Consider the following 20,225-nt stretch of genomic DNA (forward strand, 5'->3'; position numbering starts at 1 on the left):
ATTCTTCTTGCCATAAATGATCACATTCGATTTGCCTTGCTGTATTTGCATACTTTGTGATTAACACATCAGCACTCCTGGATCCCTCTGTACCACTTAGCTCTATAATTTTAGAGCTAATTTTTCCTGTCCCCTCAAAATGGATAAATTCACCTTAGTCCACATTACAATCCATCTGCCAATTTTGTTTTAACTGTTTGCAGATTCTATACCTTCACTTGACAGTTTATTTTCCTATCTTGGGAGTCATTGGCAAATTTAGTTTCCATACCTTCAATCCCCTCATTCAAAACGTTGATTACTTGAGGACCTATCATGGATGCCTGTGGTACTCCATTATCCCCACTGTTTCTTCTGAGCCCGTTAATCTTTTATGCATGCTAATATGTTACCCCTAACCATCTGATGTTATCAAATGCCTTTTGGAACTCAGTAGAATTCCTAAGTCCATGCATATAAGTCTTAAGTTTCTTTTGCACAAGTGTTGCATTTATTTTAATATGATGAATGTACTGGATAAACATCTCATTAAAGGATAACTTTGTTTTATTAATCCCCTGAAAATGAAAAACTGGGAAATTTGTAAATATGTTCATCAATTGTGTTGTTCCCAGTGGGTGTTCTGATTTTTGCCTAAGTTATTATTCTGTTATCTATTGTAATCATGATGAAATTCAGAAAGATACAGAAAATAGCAATCTTTTCCATTCAGTTTAATATAAATGAAACCATTGCAAATCAGGAATGCATTTACTATTCCAGTAACCATTTCTATAAATTTGAAATGTTGAAATGGGATGCATTTGCTTGATTTGGGCATCTGTTTTCATGATATAATTTGTCATGCATCAAGTTCAGTTTCTCAATGCATTTTTCCCCCTTGAATTCAAATATTTTCTTTCTAAGATCTGACATCACTTTCAAAGCCTAGTTCAAGACAATCTTCTCACAATGCAGGGATTTCATAGGGAGCATACTAACATGAAAGAATAATTAACCTGAATTTGCAACAGTATAAAGATCACACTTCAATAGCCAGATTTAAATTAGAACCCCTTACAATAAAAAAAGCAATTATGAAAACATTATCTGTTTTGCACCTTTTCATTACTAGTGATTTTTCTTGATTCCTTTTGATCAAGCTACACACAAACATTAAAACTGAGAATGATCAGATCAGCCAAGAAGGTTTGAGATAGGCTGGGACATTTTTCACTGGAGCACAGGAGGTTGAGAGGTGACCTTATAGGAATTTACAAAATCATGAGGGGTATAGATAGGATTAATGGTCGGTGTCTTTTCTCTAGGATGGGGGATTTCAAGGCTAGAGGGCAGTTTTTTAAGGTAAGAGGAGAGATAATTATGAAAGACATGCAGGGCAAATGTTTTACAGAGCGGTTCACACGTGGAATGAACGTCCTGAGGAAATGCTATATGTGGGCACAATTACAACATTTTAAAAGACATTTGGATAAGTACATGAACAGGAAAGATTTGGAGGGATATTGGCCAGGTGCAGGCAGGTGGGATGAGTTTAGTTTGGGATTATGTTCGGCATGGACTGTTTGGATCAAAGGGCCTGCTTCCTTGATCTTTGACTCCATAATTTATTGAATGGTGAAGCAAACTTGATGGGCTGAATGGCCTCCTTCTGCTCTTATATTTTATGGTCTTGGGATTATATTTCTAATAAATTTACTTCTAATCATTTAATTTTTGTTTAGTTTTTTTGAGCACATTTGGCAATCTAACATACATTTCACTGTCAGTCAGCCGATTAGCTGGTATGTAGGAAGCATTAATTGGTGATTTTGTTAATTACTTTACAAATATGTATGATAGCTTAAGACAAATAGTAACAAAGGGGAATTTATCTCTACATTTGATGGTCCTGCTTTATCAATTGCTTCTAATACAATTTAGACACTTAATAAACTGAATACCTAAGACTAACTGTCTTGTGATGCATTCTCTAACGCTTACTAAATTAAATTGGTTCTCCAAATGCAGAAAAGTATTCAGTGTTCATGTTCTGGAATTTGAAATTGGATTTGAGAATGAATTATGGAGGAGAGTTTTTTTTTAAATAACAGCGTACTTAGGTGCCAAGAACCCATTAAATCAGTCATCAAAGTACTGGAATTTGGATGTTTGTCAATAAAGTCCTTTCACTTACACCATGATTAAGCGTGTTTCTACTAAAATATCTTTTTGGTTAGTGGCACATTTCCCAGTAAATCAGTAAGTAACCTGTTTTATTCTTTGCAAAAAAAAAATTCAGAATGTTTATCCCTTGTTAGTGATTTTTGAGGGAAGTCTAGACAACTAATCTTTGCACTGAATCTCTTGGAACGTTTCCGTCAAAATGTTTTTTTTTTAAAAATCAATTGAAATTCATAGAATAGTTTTAGAGTCTGGTGATAAACTACAAGTTACTTCTGAAATATTCCTCAACTTCTTCCTTTTTTGTATAGATATTCGTAAATTTGCTATTAATTAAGATGATCACTTATTTGCAAGTGGCTTTTCTTCATCCATGTTATATGGGTGTCTCTGGTAAGGCCAGCTTTCTGTGTCCGAGGAAAGTGATGTTGAGCTGTTTTTGTGAATTGCTGCAATCGTGTTGTCAGTACACCTGGAGTACTATCACAGAATGAGTTCCAGGTTTTTGACCCAGTGACTGAAGGCGTACTGATATAGTTCTAAGTCAGAATGATGTGTAGCTTATAAGGGTATCTTGCAGGTTTGTGGTGTCCCATGCATCTACCATCCTTGTCCTTCTGGGTGGTAAACTTGTGGTTTTGGAAAGGAGTGTTAAAGGAGTCATAATGAATTTCTGCAGTGCATCATGTATATAAAGTACATGTTGCTACCACTGTGCATCAGCAGTAGAAGGACTCAATGTTTAAGGTGGTGGAAGGGGTGTCATTCAAATAGGCTGCTTTGAGCTTAATTGCACACTTGTAATATGCATCTAGTTTGTTGATTCATGTGGTAATTAAATTTTGCCAGGGAGTAGTATATATGTTTTGAAATTAAAAGGTGCAGGAGAAGCTCTGCAGATCTAGTAGCATCTGTGGAGAAACAGTTAATGTTCAAGTCCAGTAAGACTCCTCTTCAGAACTGAGTCCTGCTTGAAGTAGCTGGTGAGAATGATGAGATGAAGTTTTTTTTAAAATCATTCACAGAATGTGGGCATCGCTGGTTAGGCCAGTATTTATTGATGAGATGGAAGTAGCTGATGGTGATTTTACTTTTTAAGCTGTATTTAAGATTAAGACTTTTGGAATACTACATTCAGTTCTGATCTCCCTGCTATAGGAAAGATGTTGTGAAACTTGAAAGGGTTCAGAAAAGATTTAAAAGAATGTCACAGGGGTTGGAGGATCTAGAGTGATCTTATAGAAGTCTCTAAAATCATGGGGGGGGGGGGTCATGGATAGGATGAATAGCCAAGGTACTTTCCCCAGGAAGGAGAAATCTAAGACTAGAGAGTATAGGTTTATGGTGAGAGGGATAAGATTTAAAAGGGATCTAAGGGACAACTTTTTCAGGTAGCAGATGAGGTATGTGGAATAAGCTGCCAAAGATGATGGAAGAAACCGGTCACAATTGCAAAATGTAAAAGGCATCTGGATGGATATATGAATAGGAAGGGCTTAAAGGGATATGGGCCAAATATTGGCCAATGGGACTAGATTAATTTAGGATATCTAGTCGGTGCAGATGAGTTGGATCAAAGCGTCTGTTTCTATGCTGTACAACTCCGACTCTAACTTGATCACTGGATGGAGTAATCCTCACACATGCACATGATTAAAGCATAGTCGGACAATGCCACAACAAAGGAGCAGTATAACAGCTGCTTGTAATAAAAATGACACCATCCCTAAATTCACAGGGCAAAAGCTCCAGTGTCTCCCCCCAGCGTTAAATATTATTACCATAGATGTGTTAACCCTAGGTATTGGAAGATTGAAACTCGCCAGCCACCCCATATCTGATTAGTATTATATGATTTGAATGCAAACGCAATTGTTTCAGAAAATTAGTTTGGAATCTGATTACAAGGATTAGTTAGTAACTCAACTATCGCATCTTTGCACTTCCAGGATTGTAGAAGTATGAATGGTTTGGTTGGGTGTGGCTGGGAGTTTATTTCAGAACTAAGGCCTAAATATTTACAAATTACTTCAGGGAATGGAAAGCATGGAACATGTGCTGAAAGTTCTCAACGATATTGTGAGTGTTGCTATGGCTTCAGATCACTGGGCCAATGATGGTCAAGAGTTAATTGTCAAGTTTCCTGTTTGACAGGAGCACATTCTCTATTCTACATGATGTTATTTGTGCATGCATAGGGGCATTACTGAGATTATTGGCATGAGAGACTGATATTGTCTATGCCCCCTCACAGATGCATAAGTAGCACCCAGTGGCAACTTTTAAATGTTGTTGTTATACATGGGTAAAACACATTAACAATATTTCTTCCTCTGCAACCATGTTTTATTTCAGAGCGGCATAGCAGGTAACACATAGATGGTATAGACCCAGAGTAGATCTCGCAGCCTTCCTTTTGGTAGAATAGATTTTTAGTTTTGCTTTCCAGTGATAGGAAATAACGCTAGTTGATTGCACCAGTGTTTTGTTTTCATTTTCCACAATAACCGATGTTATATATTTTCATTGTCTTTTGATTCTCAGGTGTTTTAAATAATCACACTTCTTATGTTTGTAAAGCTTTAAAGATTTCTGTTTAATTATCCCTTGACAAATTGCCTGACTGCAAGCTGCTTAGACTGGTGTCACATGATATAATAGCTGACTCTCAAATGCAACCATGAGTATTGCCTTCTGAAATCATTTTTGTATTGGTTGCTAACTAATTACTTCCTAGACCTTTACAGATAACATAACCAATTTAACAATCATCCTCGTGGTACATCTCTGAAATAGATTGACAATTTGTGCGAAATTGTAAGTAGGTTTTGTACTATAATTCCACAACCATTGAAAATGAGTTGGGACTGGCCAAAATTACAACCATTACAGTAAGCTGAATCCTTTTCATTGGATTTGTGTTCAGCCAAAATATCACTTCTTGTATTGAAAGGAAATCGTGCAACCTAATTCTTAGCTGTATCAGAATGTTATTTTTTTAAAAATAGTATAAAGTCTGTCAAATAAACTAAGCACACAGAACTACAGATGCTGGAAATCTGAAACAAAAACAGTATATGCTGGAGAAACACAACAGATTGACAAAGGGTCACTGGATTTGAAACGTTAATTATTTTCTCTTTTCAGGTGCTGCCAGATCTGCTGTGTTTCTATAGCACTCTGTCTTCTTTCAAAGCTCGTGACAGGACTGCCAATATGTTGCACAGTTAATGACTCTTAATAACAGTTAAAAGACACTTAATGCAGGCTAATGATTTACAACCTTTTTATATCTTGTTAGATTGTGGAACATTTATATTTGATCCATTAAACCTATTCAAGGTGTGCATAGTAAATCCAAACATATACAGCATGTGAATCTTGACCAATGAGGAAGATAAACAGCAAAAAATATTAGCAGAGTCACCATATGAATTGAACAGGAGATATGTATACCTTTGAAGCTTTAGAGCTGAATGTTAGAAACATTTTCCTCAAGGTGATGTACTTTCACTTGTTTTCACACAGCAATTGGCAATTCCTCATGGTGATGAGTGGGCACGTTTTGCTAGGACCCTGGTGGAGATCCGAGCTAACCGGGCAGATGCTGAAGAGGAAAGTGTTGCTGAATTGACTGTACAGCTGTAAGATGTTATCTGAACTTGCTTTGCCAGTGCAATTATGCTATATGAAGATATGCCAGTTGGAAGTGCCATTTATGACGAAAAGCTGCTATTATAGTTTTACTGTTTCACACTTCTAGTATGTTTAACAATATGTAAAATGTTTAAAAACAATATAGCATTATGAAAATTATCGCTCAATTCTGTAATGTTGTTTAAAATGTAATTGCAGAACAGCTATTCATTACTAGTTAGTAGTTGTATTGACAAGTTGGAAGTCCATAGTTATACCTGTATTTGTATGCATGTATATCATAGTCTATTAAATCCATGATGTTAAATATGATAGTATGCGGATGTGGTGAGCTGCACTACAAAACTGAGCCAACAATTTCAAATGTGGCGTTTTCACACTGGTAATGCACCATTATGAATGGTTGTACTTTGAGCATTGCTGCTCTGTATTTATTAATCTACTGCATGGAATAAATTATCCTAGAACATACCAAATGTCTCCTTTATTATTTTAATTTTGCATATTTTTGTTTTCTTCATTTAAAGACGTTAATATTCTCCCCCAAAAAAATCATTATCTGCGATACTGTGGTAGCAATTCCCATTTAAGAAAGTTTAAAGGTCCAATATCCCAAACACTGAAAACAGTTCCGAGGCCACTTTTGGTCACCTTTCTATCGGAAGGATGTTGTGAAACTTGAAAGGATTCAGAAAAGTATTTACAAGGATTTTGCCAGGATTGGAGGATTTGAGCTATAGGGAGAAGCTGAATAGGCTCGGGCTGGAGCGTCAGAGGCTGAGGGGTGACCTTTATAGATGTTTATAAAAACATAAAGGGCATGCATAGTATAAATAGACAAAGTCTCTTCCCTGGGGTGGGGGAGTCCAGAACTAGAGGGCATAGGTTTAGGGTAGAGAGGGGAAAGATATAAAAGAGACCTAAGGGGCAACTTTTTCACACACAGGGTGGGTACGTGTATGGAATGAGCTGACAGAGGCAGTGGTGAAGGCTAGTACAATTGCAACATTTAAAAGGCATTTGGATGGGTCTATAAATAGGAAGGGTTTGGAGGGATATGAACCAGGTGCTGGCAGGTGGGACTAGATTGGGTTGGGATATCTGGTCAGCATGGACGATTTGGACTGAAGTCTGTTTCCGTTCTGTACATCTCTATGATTCTATGAGCATACTTGTCAACATAATACTATTTGTAGTTTGAATACTGCAGGACAAGTGACACACAAATCTACTTCACAATTTAAACTGCAGCCTCTCAGAATCGGATGTGGCTGATGCAAGATTAGATTAATTCTATTGATGTAAGTATTTTCATCCAGCAAGGATTGCTGTTATTTTTGTTTTAATTCCACAGTGCTGCAGGAATGTTAACGTATAATTAAAATAAAATGTTGTAGGAAATCAGAACAAATATGTCTTGCGACAGTTTGATCATGCCAAGAACATGCTGTAAGATCTATAGAGAAGTCTGTATGGGTTATATTTTAGGTCTTTGGAAAGTATGCCCATTAGCTAAGTTTAGAATGCTTTAAACTGAAGTCTAACAATACTATTAGTGTAATTTGCATTTTCTAATTGTTCTACTGGATTATCAAAATACAAGCAACTTGCCTCAGTAATACTTCCATTAAGAAATAATCTAGTTGTATTTTATGCTCTGTTTTCATTCTAAAAAAATAACAGCTCATGTTTTACACAGCATACTGTTAGTCAAAAGTACTATGGTAGATGAAGTTTTTTCAGTGTATTTATGACTTCAGTAGCACTAGTTTGCCATCAAATTTGAACTTGACTCATGGTGGGGTAAAGTGCCATATCAAGTGACCATAATGAGGCTTTTGGACTGTAAAGTTCAATCATGGTCATCTCTTAACACAGGAATTGTTTCAAGGTAAATAGTAACGGTTCATTGATGACCCATTTACTTGAGTCAATATTTTGGGTTTAGTTCCCATTTTAGGATTTGATAATCTGGTCAACTTCTGTTTTGTGAAACATAGCTGGTCAGTTCACAGCAGTAAACTTTGCTTACATACCAACATTGATTGCATTTGAAAGGCAATTAATTGACTGTGGAATATCCAGAGGATGTACCGAAATGTGATGCAATTTTTAAAAAATTTACTGTCTCAGCTCAACTCACAACAGAAACCAGAGACTGAAAATGGTATTTCTGGTCCTTTAGCTCAGCTGTACACCAACTGGCACCAGATCTTCCAGTTGCAAATGTGCATCAGGACTCCTCAAATCCCAACGAATTGACTGAGGTAATGACATTATTATTTAAGCACATGGCATTCAGGCAATTTCTGAAAATAAAACAAGTCTCCAATTCTGAGCTGAAGTTGAAGACTTCAGAAGATTTCAACTCACTTACCTCCTTGGTTATCCATGAAAAGTTAGAAGAAATAACTGTAGCTGTAAGTCCTCAATAATTACACAACTGACATGCCTACCCACTCCCTCCCTTTCCTTAACACACTTTCCAACAAATCATTCACTGATCCCCATGCACTGATCTAACCTGATCAGCCAACTTCAGTGGTCCATTGGCCAACCCTACTTTATCAGGGTGGCTCCTTCTAATGTTCCTGCCACTGTGTGGCTCTCCAAGTCCATGCATGGCAGCAGCTTCTGGAACTAGAAGTCAATGCATTGTCATGCTGATCAGCATATGTGAACTCTCTGAACAGCTAAGAGCTTAGAGGGATCATTGCCCCTCAACCATGCACCTGCTATCGGTGACTCAGTGGTTAGCACTGCTGCCTCACAGCACAAGGGACCCAGGTTTGATTCTAGCCTCGGGCGACTGTGTATGTGGGTTTCCTCCCCACAAGCCAAAGATGTGCAGATTAGGTGAATTGGCCATGCTAAGTTGCCCATAGTGTTCTGGCGTGTGTAGGTTAGCTGCATTAGTCAGGGTAAATATAGGATAATACTGTAGGGGAATGGGTCTGGGTGGGTTACTCTGAGTGTCGGTGTGGACTTGTTGGGCCGAAGGGCCTGTTTCGACACTGTAGGATTCTATGCTTCTATTCCCTCACCCACTTATTCAAAAAGGCTTTTGAAAAAGATAGCAGTTATAGCTTAAAAAATGGAGTCTAGCTTCAATGACGATTGCCTGCATTCCCCTGCGAGAATCCCTGCATTTGAAAACTTTTCCAGGATTCTCCATCAGAAGGCCAGCTTGAAATATTGTGGCTAAGAACTATGCAATTTTTTTTTATCTGGGTCAGAAATTGGGATTCCAGGCAGATTAGAAGATTTGGGAAGTGATATTTAAATTAATATTCAATTGGACTCCTCCTTCAAAGAACAATTGGTTGCAAGTCAACTGAACTTGTCTTATAAAAATAGTATGATTTATAAGAACTGTTAAATTTACTAGAAAAAAACCTACTAAATGGATTAACTCTCGATTCATCTCTATGGTTTGAATCCTATCAGTCAATATCAAACATTAATATAAAGGCATAATGCTGGGAAAATGAGATATGAATGGGCTAGGAGTGCTCAACTTGTCAAGATAGAATCCATGGAAGGAGAAACAGTTCAAGTCATTAACTCCTCCACAGAACCAGAAGGTTGGCTGTAGACCAAATTGGGGGTGGGGACGTAGGCACATTCGTAAGTGCAACATCAGGAAAAATCATGCAAAATGAGGTTGTCAGTTCCGTGATATGTTCATGCAAAGTGATGCTTTCGCTGACGACAGTTTCATTATCTGGTTAGTATATCAAATAGAATGACTCAGGCAAACAAAAAGCATAAAAAAGCATCTTTGAGACAATTGCTGTACAAAATAAGGCCATTTAGGTGCTGAATGACTTTAATTGATTGAATGTTAATAATTGTTAGGTAAGGGTTCTAATTATTTTGTTGTACAAATCTAATTTTGTTTGTAGATTCGATTCCCTACAGTGTGGAAACAAGCCCTTCGGCCCAACAAGTCCACACCGACCCTCCGAAGAGCAACCCACCCAGACCCAGTCCACTACACCTAACACTACGGGCAATTTAGCATGGCCAATTCACCTAACCTGCACATGGGAGGAAACCAGAGCACCCGGAGGAAATCCGCACAGACATGGGGAGAATGTTCAAACTCCACACAGACAGTTGCCCGAGGTGGGAATTGAACCCGGGTCCGTGGCGCTGTGAGGCAGCAGTGCTAACCACTGAGCCACCATGTAGTTATTTTTTACCTGAAGCCTACAGTTTAAATTCTGAAATTCCAGCCTTGAGCATAATTTTAACAAGCACTCCATCATAGAGTAGTTGGGCATATTTAAATGAACCAATCAGCTGAAACTGATTCCTCTGTAACTGGGTCAGATACATCTTTTGGTTAGAATACAAATTCATCCAATGTTTTGCAACTTAGCACTTGAGTGCTACATTTGGGAGTAAGGACATTTGGGAATGACAAGAGGTGGTCTGTTGCCTTTGCTTCTTCTAACTTTTCAGCTGCCAGTCATTGATTCTTAGTCTGCTACAAGTTATATGGTGAATTTCTGAGAGCATTTCAGCAGCTCCAGCTGAGACTTCACAAACTGGAGGCTGAACTACAGACACTGTTGTAAATCAGGGATGGGGAGAGTCACCAGCATTCTTTGAGCCACGAGGCAGTCACTCCTCCAAGGATTTAGTTAGTGGTCAGGGACAGGACAGAGAGACTACAAGTGTAGCAATTAAGGAAACCCAGAAGGCTGAAGCATCAGACTTTGCAATTATCCAACAGGTTTCAGAGATATTTTATGCTTTGGCATATAGTATGTCAGATTGAATGGGATCTGTACTGATGGGATGGCTTCCATTTGAACCAAACTGGGGGCCAGGGTTCTTGTCAGCTGTATAACTAGGGATCTAAAATGTGTTTCAAACTAAATAGTAGGGGCATTGGATAACATTTTAAGGTTACAAATAGAATTAAAAGATAGAACTAAAGACTCCCTATCTGAAAGCCTAAAGAAATTAATTAGCAGCACAAACAGAAATGAATAAGTGCAATCTGGTAGCCATGTGAGAGAGAGAGTGTTGTATGATGACATTGATTGGGACCTGAATATTAAAGGGCATACACTTAGGAAAGACAAAAAGTTATGAAAAGGTAGATGGGTGGCTCTGTTAATTACTGATATTAGCACAACAAAGAAGGATAAGCTAATTTCAGGAAAGACTAGGATGTGTATATAGTTTGTGCAGAGAAGAGAAATGATAAAGGCAAGAAGTCACTTAGGCAGCCTATACAGCACACCCAAAACAGTAACCACATCATAGGGTGGAGCATAAAGAAATATTGGGAGCTTGTCAAGAAGCTGAAAATGTGTTGCTGGAATAGCGCAACAGGTCAGGCAGCATCCAGGGAACAGGAGAATCGACGTTTCGGGCATAAGCCCTTCTTCAGGAATGGTCAAGAAGGCATGACAATATTCATAAGAGACTATATAAACTGTAAAAGTCAGATGGAGAAAGGTAGCCTGGATGTGGAGTTCATAGTTTACTGGACAGTTTCTGAGGACAACATATTCTAAAGTGTTGGGAACACATACATTAATGCATTGAGAATTAAAAAATGGAAAATCTGGCCACTTCTTGTAGGTTATTTACTGTTTGCTAGTGAGGTTTAAAAGGAAAGGAGTGCTCTCAGAAAATAAAAATAAGTTCTTAAAGAAAATCAGCTGCAGAAATATCTTAGTGTTTTTTTGGGAACCTGAGCAAGTTAAGGCCGGTATCTCTGGTCTTTTCATGGAATGTGAAAGTTGAACTGCTAATTCAATTCAAGGACCTGGGCCTAACTGATTTTCCACTAAACGTGAGGGTCATTTATTGCTTTGGGTCAACAAGAACCCTCTGCATTTAACTCTTGACCTACAGAAACATTAATTTTGTTTTTTATTTGGCCAATTTGTTCCAATCCAGAGCTATATCATCTAACCCTTACAGGTCTTTACGGTTCAGTTTACAGCACATTACTCCCTTTCAATGTCCTTGACATCCTCCCATCATCCAATTTTGGTGCTCCCTCAAGGCTGAGGTTAATCCACACAGGGCTCCCAGACTATCCAGGGTGTCTGTCATGACAGCTAAAGACCTGGATAAACGTACTGACTATATTGTAATCAAGTTCGCTGAAGGTAGAGAGAGGGGTAGAAAAGCAAATTGCAAAGAGGAGGTTAAAGCATCTACAAAATGATAGAGATTGCGGGTGGGTAAAGATTTCATAGATGAGGATAATGTGAGAAAATGAGATTGTGCACTTTGGTAGGCAAAATAGTAAAGCAGTATATTATATAATTGGAAAGAGATTGCAGAATTCTGCAATACAAAGGGATCAGGGTGTCCTTTACCATGAATTACAAAATATTAATGTATAGGTACAGTAAGTAATCAAGCAGGTGAAAAGAATGTTGGAATTTATACTGCAACCCCTCAGCATTACAAGTAAATGGAGTATGGTATACTGTTTTGGTCTCCAATTCTAACAGTTCAGAAAAGATTTACTGTACTGATTCTTGGAATGAGGAGGGTTGTCCAGTTTTTAAAAAAAAGGCTGAAATGTTCTGACCTATACTCGTCGGAAAACAGAAGATTGAGATGTTATTTTATTGAAATATATAAAGGACCTTATAAATGCTAACCCTATCTTGCCTCAGAATTAGGGGGCATAGTCTTAAACGGGAGACCTCCTTTTGAAACTGAGATGAGGAGAAGCAGCTGCTTCTCAGGATCATTAGTCTTTGGAATTTTAGTCCCCAGAGGAAAGCAGAGGCTATGTCACTGAATGCATTTAATGCTGAGTTAGACACATCTTTGAGCCACAAAATGACCAAGGGAGAGGGCAAACTGTGAAGTGGAATGTAGCTTTACTCAGATAATGAATGACACAGCAGACTTGTTGGGTGAACTGGCTTATTTCGGTTCCTAATTTAATGAAATATAAGGAGTAATGCAACAATGAGAGGGCTCCGAGGTTCTCACATTCATGTTGGTGGTCTTAATGCAGGAGGTATAAGGGAGAGGAAAAATTCTGTAGATGGTCAAAAAACTATCCAATATGGATTAGAAAGGAATGCAAGCAATTAGCCATGGAGATCAGTGTCAGAAATCTAGTCTTAAAGACTTGACTACAATTTGCTCTCTGATCTCACGAGTGGCCAAGGCCAGTGAACACATCTTGCAAACTATGCATCATCAATCTCTCACAACTACACACTGCACCACAGCACATGAACAATCTCTAACAATCAGAACCTCAACCTCACATACTTAACAGTGCTGCAAGTCTCACAACTTCGACATATTCCTAGCTATAAATATTGCAGCACTCTGTGACCTCCTCTCCTGCAGGGCAAGGTACCATACAGAAGCAAAGAGCAGCAAAACATCTACTGAGGGACAGTCACGGCTGCATGCTGTCAGCCCTCTGACATGATATCTAAGAGTTTTGCAACTTGTATCACTGAGATCTTCTAGAACTGTGGAATTATATCTGTGATATGTTATCCATATACAATATACGGAGAACAGTACTATTTTATCACCAACAGAGAAGTTCATAAACAACTGAATATATATTTCCACTGGATACAAGAATGTTCTTGTATTAAAATGTTTTGAAAAGATATGCACAATGCTTGCAAATATTTTGTTTCCATATATTTGGCTATCATTTAAACCAACTTCGAGCATAACTGAGATGTTTAAGCAAATCCATCACAAATGACTTAAGCAATATATTCAATTCAACAGTGAACATACTTTCAAATCTAAAATGAACTGTCCAGTTATATTTGATGTTTCAATGGATCATTCCGAAGAAGTCAAACAAAGTTTCATTAAAGTACAGATTTCATAGCTCAACAATATTGGTCAGTATTGGAATAAATCCTTGTTCGAATACAATCAAGTCATTTCTACATTACAGGTAAAATTTCCACTGATTAAAACATTTATTTGAAGTATCATAATTTGTCAAGCATATGTTAATCCAATATTGAAGAAAAAAATTCTAATCTCAACAGTACTTTACACTAAAGTAGCAACTGGGTCTTTTCAAACAGTTCACTATTTACATTAATATACATAAAACATCAAAATGTAAAAGTAAAGCTTTTTTAATAAATCACAAAACAAACAATTCATGCATTCTGTACCCAATAATCATTTTTACATCACATCGCACAAGTGAAAGTATCTCTCAGGTTGACGGCCAACAAACGGCTGTAAACCAGGATACATTACCTCTTTCTCCCACTATTATATGCCACAAGAGTCTTAACGTTTTGTCTGGCTTTCGAATCGTAAGATCATGGTGGATTAGAGGGTGAAAATCGTGGTAGGTAAAGTCCAAATTTGCGTTCAACTCCAGAAAATGTAGAAATGACTAATTTATATCCACCGATGTAGTCTGGATTCCTGCCAGTTAAACTAAATCTAGAATGTGGTAGTGAAATTCCAGATTTTCTCCTATTAGGAAGGAAAGTGAAAACAAAAGGTGGTAGTTAGATGAACAAAGATACCTTAAGAGTTCTAAAGCAAAACACAGTTTAAAGTGTACTACAAACATTTTCTTTAGCTTAAATATAGAAAACAAATTAAGTGAAGACACAAAGTTCTCGCCTTAACAATAATTGATATTTTCTGGTATTGGTTAAAATTATTGGTGGGGGCATTATAAATAATTGAAGGAAAGTTGCACAGAGAAATAACATTGTTGCCAATTAGTAAGGTGAAGCTAAGGGCAGAGTGGTAGATATTTACTTGGACTTCAGTAAAGCCTTTTTTAAGGTTTTGTCCGATAGACTAATTAGTAAAGTTAGATCACATAGGATTCAGTGTGAGCTTGCCAATTGGACACAAAATTGGCTTGACGGTAGGAAACATAGGGTGATGGTGGAGATTGTCGTCAGACTGGAGGGCTGTGTCTAGTGGTGTTCCACAGAAGAGAAAATGCTGGAAAATCTCAGCAGGTCTGGCAGCATCTGTAAGGAGAGATTCCAGCATCTCTCCTTACAGATTTCAGGTTTCAGATTCCAGCATCCGCAATAATTTGCTTTTATTCGGTGTTCCACAGGGATCAGTACTGGGTTCACATTTGCTGTCATTGATATAAACAATATGCATGAGAATATGGAATGCACGGTTAGTAAGCTCGCAGATGACACAAAAATTGGTGGTATGCTACACAGTGAAGAAAGTTATCTAAGATTACAAAGGGATCTTAATCAATGGACTGAGGAATGGCAGATGGAGTTTGATTTGGACAAATGCAAGGTATTGCATTTTGGTTAAAAAAAAACAAAAACAGGACTTATACAATTAATGGTAGGGCCCTGTGTAGTGTTGTAGAACAGAGAGACCAAGGGATTTAGGTACATAATTCTTTGAAGTTTTTGACACAGGTAGACAGTGTGGTAAAGAAGCAAATGCTTGCCTTCATTGCTAAGATCTTTGAGCATGGAAGTGGGGATGTCATGTTGAGATTGTAAAGAATGTTGGTAAGGTCTGTTCTGGAATACTGTGTGCAATTCTGATCACCCAGCTATAGCAAGATTATTATTAAACTGGAAAGTGTTCAGAAAAGATTTAACAGCATATTGCCAGGAATGACTATTTTCAGTGGAACATAGGAGGTTGAGGGGTGACCTTTAAAGTTTATAGAATGATAAGGGGCATAGTTAAGGTAAAAGTAAGGGTATTTTCCCTAGGATGGGGGAGTTTAAACTAGGAGGCATATTTTTAAGGTGGGAGGAGCAAGTTTTAAAAAGGACATGAGGGACAACTTTATTTTTCGTATGTGGAATGCACTGCCAGAGGAAGTGATGGATGCTGAAGCATTTAAAAGACATTTGGATAAGTACATGAATAGGAAAGGTCTGGAGGGATATGAACCTAAAGCAGGCAAGTGGGACTAGTTTAGTTTGGGAACATGGTGCCCGTGGACTAGTTGGACTGAATTAATCTGTTTCCATGCTCTTTGACTCTAGTGTTCTCTATGTACTAGAAATTAAACCTTAAATCACATGGCAGCGAGGTGATATATTCAAATAACTTCCTTTCACCCCAGTGCATTCTAAATATCATCTGAAATAATTTAAGATTTTAATTTTCACTCATCTATCCTGAACATCATTCTTTAAACAGAAAACAAAAAAATGCTAGAAGTCATAGCAGGTTAGGCAGTATTCACAGACATATAGCAATCTAACACTTCATGTCAAGATGACTCTTCATCAGAACTGACGTGCAGTGTAGAGGGGACAGTATTTATGCTAGATCAAAATGTGAGAATAGCAGCATAGCTGTGTTCAACTGCCAAACTCGAAAAAACAGATGGTCCCACTGAGTGGGGGAAGGGAGGAGAGAGGACATGATGCCAAAGAATGCAACAAGTAAAGCTAAAAGGAGGATGTGAAATGGGAGTAGAGTTCACAATCTGAAGGTGTTGAACTTAATATTAAGTCCAAAAGGTTATAAAGTGTTTTGTTCCACTGTAATTCTTTATTTGAAGTTGCTTTCCTGGGAACTAACCTAAGCTTCCTTTTCACCAATTTGAATTTGCATCTCCTAATTTACTATCTTGGTGTACCTCAAAGTAATGCTTCTGCTTTGCATTCTCAATGCTGTTTAACATTTAATATATTTCTATGTTCCTTTCAAGTTTTGTGATTTGAGAGGATTTGTAGCTCAGATTGTGGTTCAGGTTATAAGTTTGCTCACTGAGCTGGTAGATTTGTTCTCAGACATTTCATCACCATGCTAAGTAACATCATCAGTGAGCCTATGGTGAAGCGCTGGCGTTCTGTCCTGCTTTCTGTTTGTGTGTCTTGGTCTGTTGTGGTGGGTGATATCACTTGCAGCTCTTTTCCTGAGAGGTTGGTAAATGAGGTCCAAATCAATGCATTTGTTGATGGAGCTGTGGTTCGAATGCCAGGCCGCTAAGAATTCCCGTACATGTCTTTGTTTATCCTGTCCCAGGATAGATGTATTGTCCCAGTTGAACTGGTGTCCCAGCACCCAGGAACTAAGAGAAGTCGAAGAAACTCACCTATACAACATATTCAAGAACAACAGGTACCTGCTAAGCATAGTCCCCGATTCTTACACAACAAACCTAAACAAGAAGACACAACATGCCCAGAGACTCTAGCCACATTACCATACATTAAAGACATCTCAGAGATGACGACCAGGCTACTCCGGCCCCTAGGCAGCATGGTAGCCCACAAGCGTACCTACATATTGAAGCAGCTCTTGATGGACCTAAAGGATCCTGTATCAACAACCAGCAGAACAAACATCATATACAAAATACCCTGCAAGGACTGCAGCAAAAGCTACATCGGACAGACGGGCAGGATACATGAGCACCAACTAGCCACCAAAAGACATGACCAACTATCACCATTATCCTTACACACAGACGAAGTTCGACTGGGACAACACATCTATCCTGCGGCTAAACAAGACACATTTGGGAATTCCTAGAGACCTGGCATTCAAACCAGAACTCCATCAACAAACACATCGATTTGGACCTCATTTACCAACCTCTCAGAAAAAGAACCAGAAGTGATATCACCCACCCTAACAGACCAAGACACACAAACAGAAAGCGGGACAGAACACCAGCATTTCAACGGAGGCTCACTGATGATGTTATCTAGCATGGTGATGAAATATCTGAGAACAAATCTTTTCAAGATTGTCCTGCTAAATGGCTAAACAAGTTCAGTTCTTCCCAGTCCTTCCTTGTAACTCAATATTTTGATGCTAAGAATCACTGGCCTGTTGCACTAGTCCCTTTGTTTGACTGTTTCCCTCATCTCTTGCTGAGCAAAACTGAATGCAGTACTCAAAGTGCAGTCTGATTTTGAACATTGTGGAGTTTTAGGATTTATTGCTCATCCCTAATTGGCATTCTTGGATACAACAGAGTGTCTTCCTAGATTATTTCACAGGTGTGTTGCTTTGTTTGGAGTGACATATGCCAGACTAGTCAAGAGCAGTAGATTGACTTCCCTAAATGACATTAATGAGTCACATGAATTTTTCCAATAATCCAGCAGTTTCATGGCCACTATTAGAGATACTCTTCAATTTTCAATTTAAATTCTGTATTTGAACTCGAGACCTTGGATCACTGAGTCAGGCCAGCAGGTTACAAGCCCAGTAAGATAACCACTCCTATTAAACCTTTCTCTTTAGCAATTCTATCTCTTCCTGTTAATCTTCTGAATTTTAAGGAGTAGAATCCAAGGTCTTGTAAACTTTTATTTTATTATTAATTTTTGTAATGTGATAGGTAAAACCAACATTTAATTGCCTTTGCAAATGTGTTGCTAAGCTGCATTTGTCATTTGTTGTTAGGGTGGAAGTTTCTGAGATTTGGATCCAGGCAGTGATAAAAACAGTGACAGTAGCAGATGGTGAAATTTGAATGTAATAAAAACTAGAATTAAAAGTTGGCTTAATTTTGACCATGTATTCACTGTCAATTATTGTAAAAATCCTTCTAGTTCACTAATGGCCTTTGTGGAAGGAAATCTGTCATCCTTATCGGATCTGCCCTTTGCATGACTCCAGAACCTCTGCGATAAGGTTGACTTTTAACTTGCCTTGAGCTTGCTGTACCATTCAATAGGATCACTGATCCATCAACAATCCTCACATCCTCTTCCCTGTCTTTTCCCCATAAACTTTGATTTCCCCTACTGATCAAGAATCTAAGACATAAATATACACAAGGATCTGCCTCACAGATCTCTGTGGTAAGGAATTCCAAAGCTCTCAACCCTCAGAGATAAAATTCCTCTTCATCTCAGTCTTAAATTGGTACCTTTAATTCTGAAGAGAAAGTGAGGATTGCAGATGCTGGAGATCAGAGTTGAAGAGTGTGGTGCTGGAGAAGCACAGCTGGTCAGGCAGCATAAGAGGAGCAGGAGAATCGACATCTCGAAACGTCGATTCTCCTGCTCCTTGGATGCTGCCTGACCAGTTGTACTTTTCCAGCACCACACTCTTCTACCCTCAATTCTGAGACTATGCCCTCTGATTCTAGATTCATCCATGAGGGGAAAATTCCTCTCAGCATTTACCCTGTCAAGCCCCTGAAGAACCATGTACTTTTCAATGAGACTACCTCTCAGTGTTTTACATTCCAGTAAGTAGAGTCCAACCTGTTTGAACTTTGCTCAAAAGATCTCCATACTGAGGATCATCCTAGTGAACCTTCCCTGAACTGCTGCCAACGGGATAACATATTTTCTTAAATAAGGGGACCAAAACTGCTGTCGTACTCCAGATGTGGTCTCACCTGCACCTTCTGCAGTTGCAATAAGACTGACTTACTCTTATACTTCAATTCCCTTGGAGAAGGCCCAAATTTCTGTTAACCTTCCTGATTACCTGCTGCACCTGTGTGCTAGCTTTCTGTGTCTGTGCAGGTATCCTCAAGTTTATTTGTGTTGCAACTTTCCGCAGTTTTTCTCCATTTAAATAATACAGCAAACATTTTATTAACCAGCACCAATGTGACCAGGAGTGTGTCAATTGATTGAATATTCTAGTTGATCAAAAGGTCCACATAATCAATATACAAACACACATAATTAATCAAAATGTGGTGTGGAGTTATATACATCACAGTTATGCTTTATTTACAGCATAAGTCACTTAAACAATAATGCAACTTTGCCTTAAATAATACATACCAGCAGAGAGCTTTTTCACATACACCCTCAAGTGACTACTTGGAAATTGTGGAGATTGCAATAATACAGTACATTTCTGATATTTGAGGTATATACATTTTCTGGTTTATTGAGAGTGCTGGTTAAAATAAAGTTTACTAAACTATTATCTTTTCTCCCTTCCAGAATGAACAATTGCAACTTTTGCCATATCATGTTCCATTTGTCAATTTTTTGCCCAATTCCTTAACCTATTAATATTTCTGTAAACTGTTTGTATGCCTCTCACAACCTGCCTTTACAACTATTTCTGTGTCATTTGAAAATCTGGCTACAATACATTCACTTTCTTCCAAGTCATTAGTATATACTGTAAACAAGACATTTAGACAGAAATTGTCCTGTTGGGCAAACACAGCATGGGTTCATGAAAGGCAGGTCATGTTTAACTAATCTACTGGAATTCTATGAAGACATTACAAGCACAGTGGACAACGGGGACCCAGTAGATCTGGTGTAGCTAAATTTCCAAAAGGCATTTGACAAGTGCCACACAAAAGGCTGCTACATAAAATAAGTGATACAGGTAACGTAGTGGCATGGATACAGGATTGGTTAACTAACAGGAAATAAAGATTAGGAATAAATGAGTGCTTTTGTGGTTGGCGATTAGTGACTACTGGTATGCCTCAGGGACCAGCACTGGGGAGA

The 20,225-nt window shown here is 38.2% G+C and overlaps 2 protein-coding genes across 7 annotated transcripts in view; one reads left to right on the top strand and one right to left on the bottom strand.

Annotated features, from left to right (window-relative positions):
• The window catches only part of dync1i1a (dynein cytoplasmic 1 intermediate chain 1a), a 279,043-nt gene extending 272,758 nt beyond the window's left edge, over window positions 1-6,285 (top strand). For all 5 annotated transcript variants that reach the window (XM_043689901.2, XM_043689900.2, XM_043689899.2 and 2 more), the window contains exon 17: window positions 5,692-6,285. In XM_043689901.2, the coding sequence (XP_043545836.1) occupies window positions 5,692-5,811 (120 nt within the window). In that variant the 3' untranslated portion in view covers window positions 5,812-6,285. The remainder of the gene's footprint in view (window positions 1-5,691) is intronic.
• A 7,087-nt stretch (window positions 6,286-13,372) lies between these two features.
• The window catches only part of slc25a13 (solute carrier family 25 member 13), a 280,692-nt gene continuing 273,839 nt past the window's right edge, over window positions 13,373-20,225 (bottom strand). For both annotated transcript variants that reach the window (XM_043689904.2, XM_087986841.1), the window contains one exon: window positions 13,373-14,289. In XM_043689904.2, coding sequence (XP_043545839.1) covers window positions 14,130-14,289 — 160 coding nt within the window. In that variant the 3' untranslated portion in view covers window positions 13,373-14,129. The remainder of the gene's footprint in view (window positions 14,290-20,225) is intronic.

The sequence above is a fragment of the Chiloscyllium plagiosum genome, unplaced genomic scaffold, assembly GCF_037043375.1.
Source record: "Chiloscyllium plagiosum isolate Xiang-an unplaced genomic scaffold, Cpla_swu_hap1 HiC_scaffold_5, whole genome shotgun sequence".
Taxonomy (NCBI): domain Eukaryota; kingdom Metazoa; phylum Chordata; class Chondrichthyes; order Orectolobiformes; family Hemiscylliidae; genus Chiloscyllium; species Chiloscyllium plagiosum.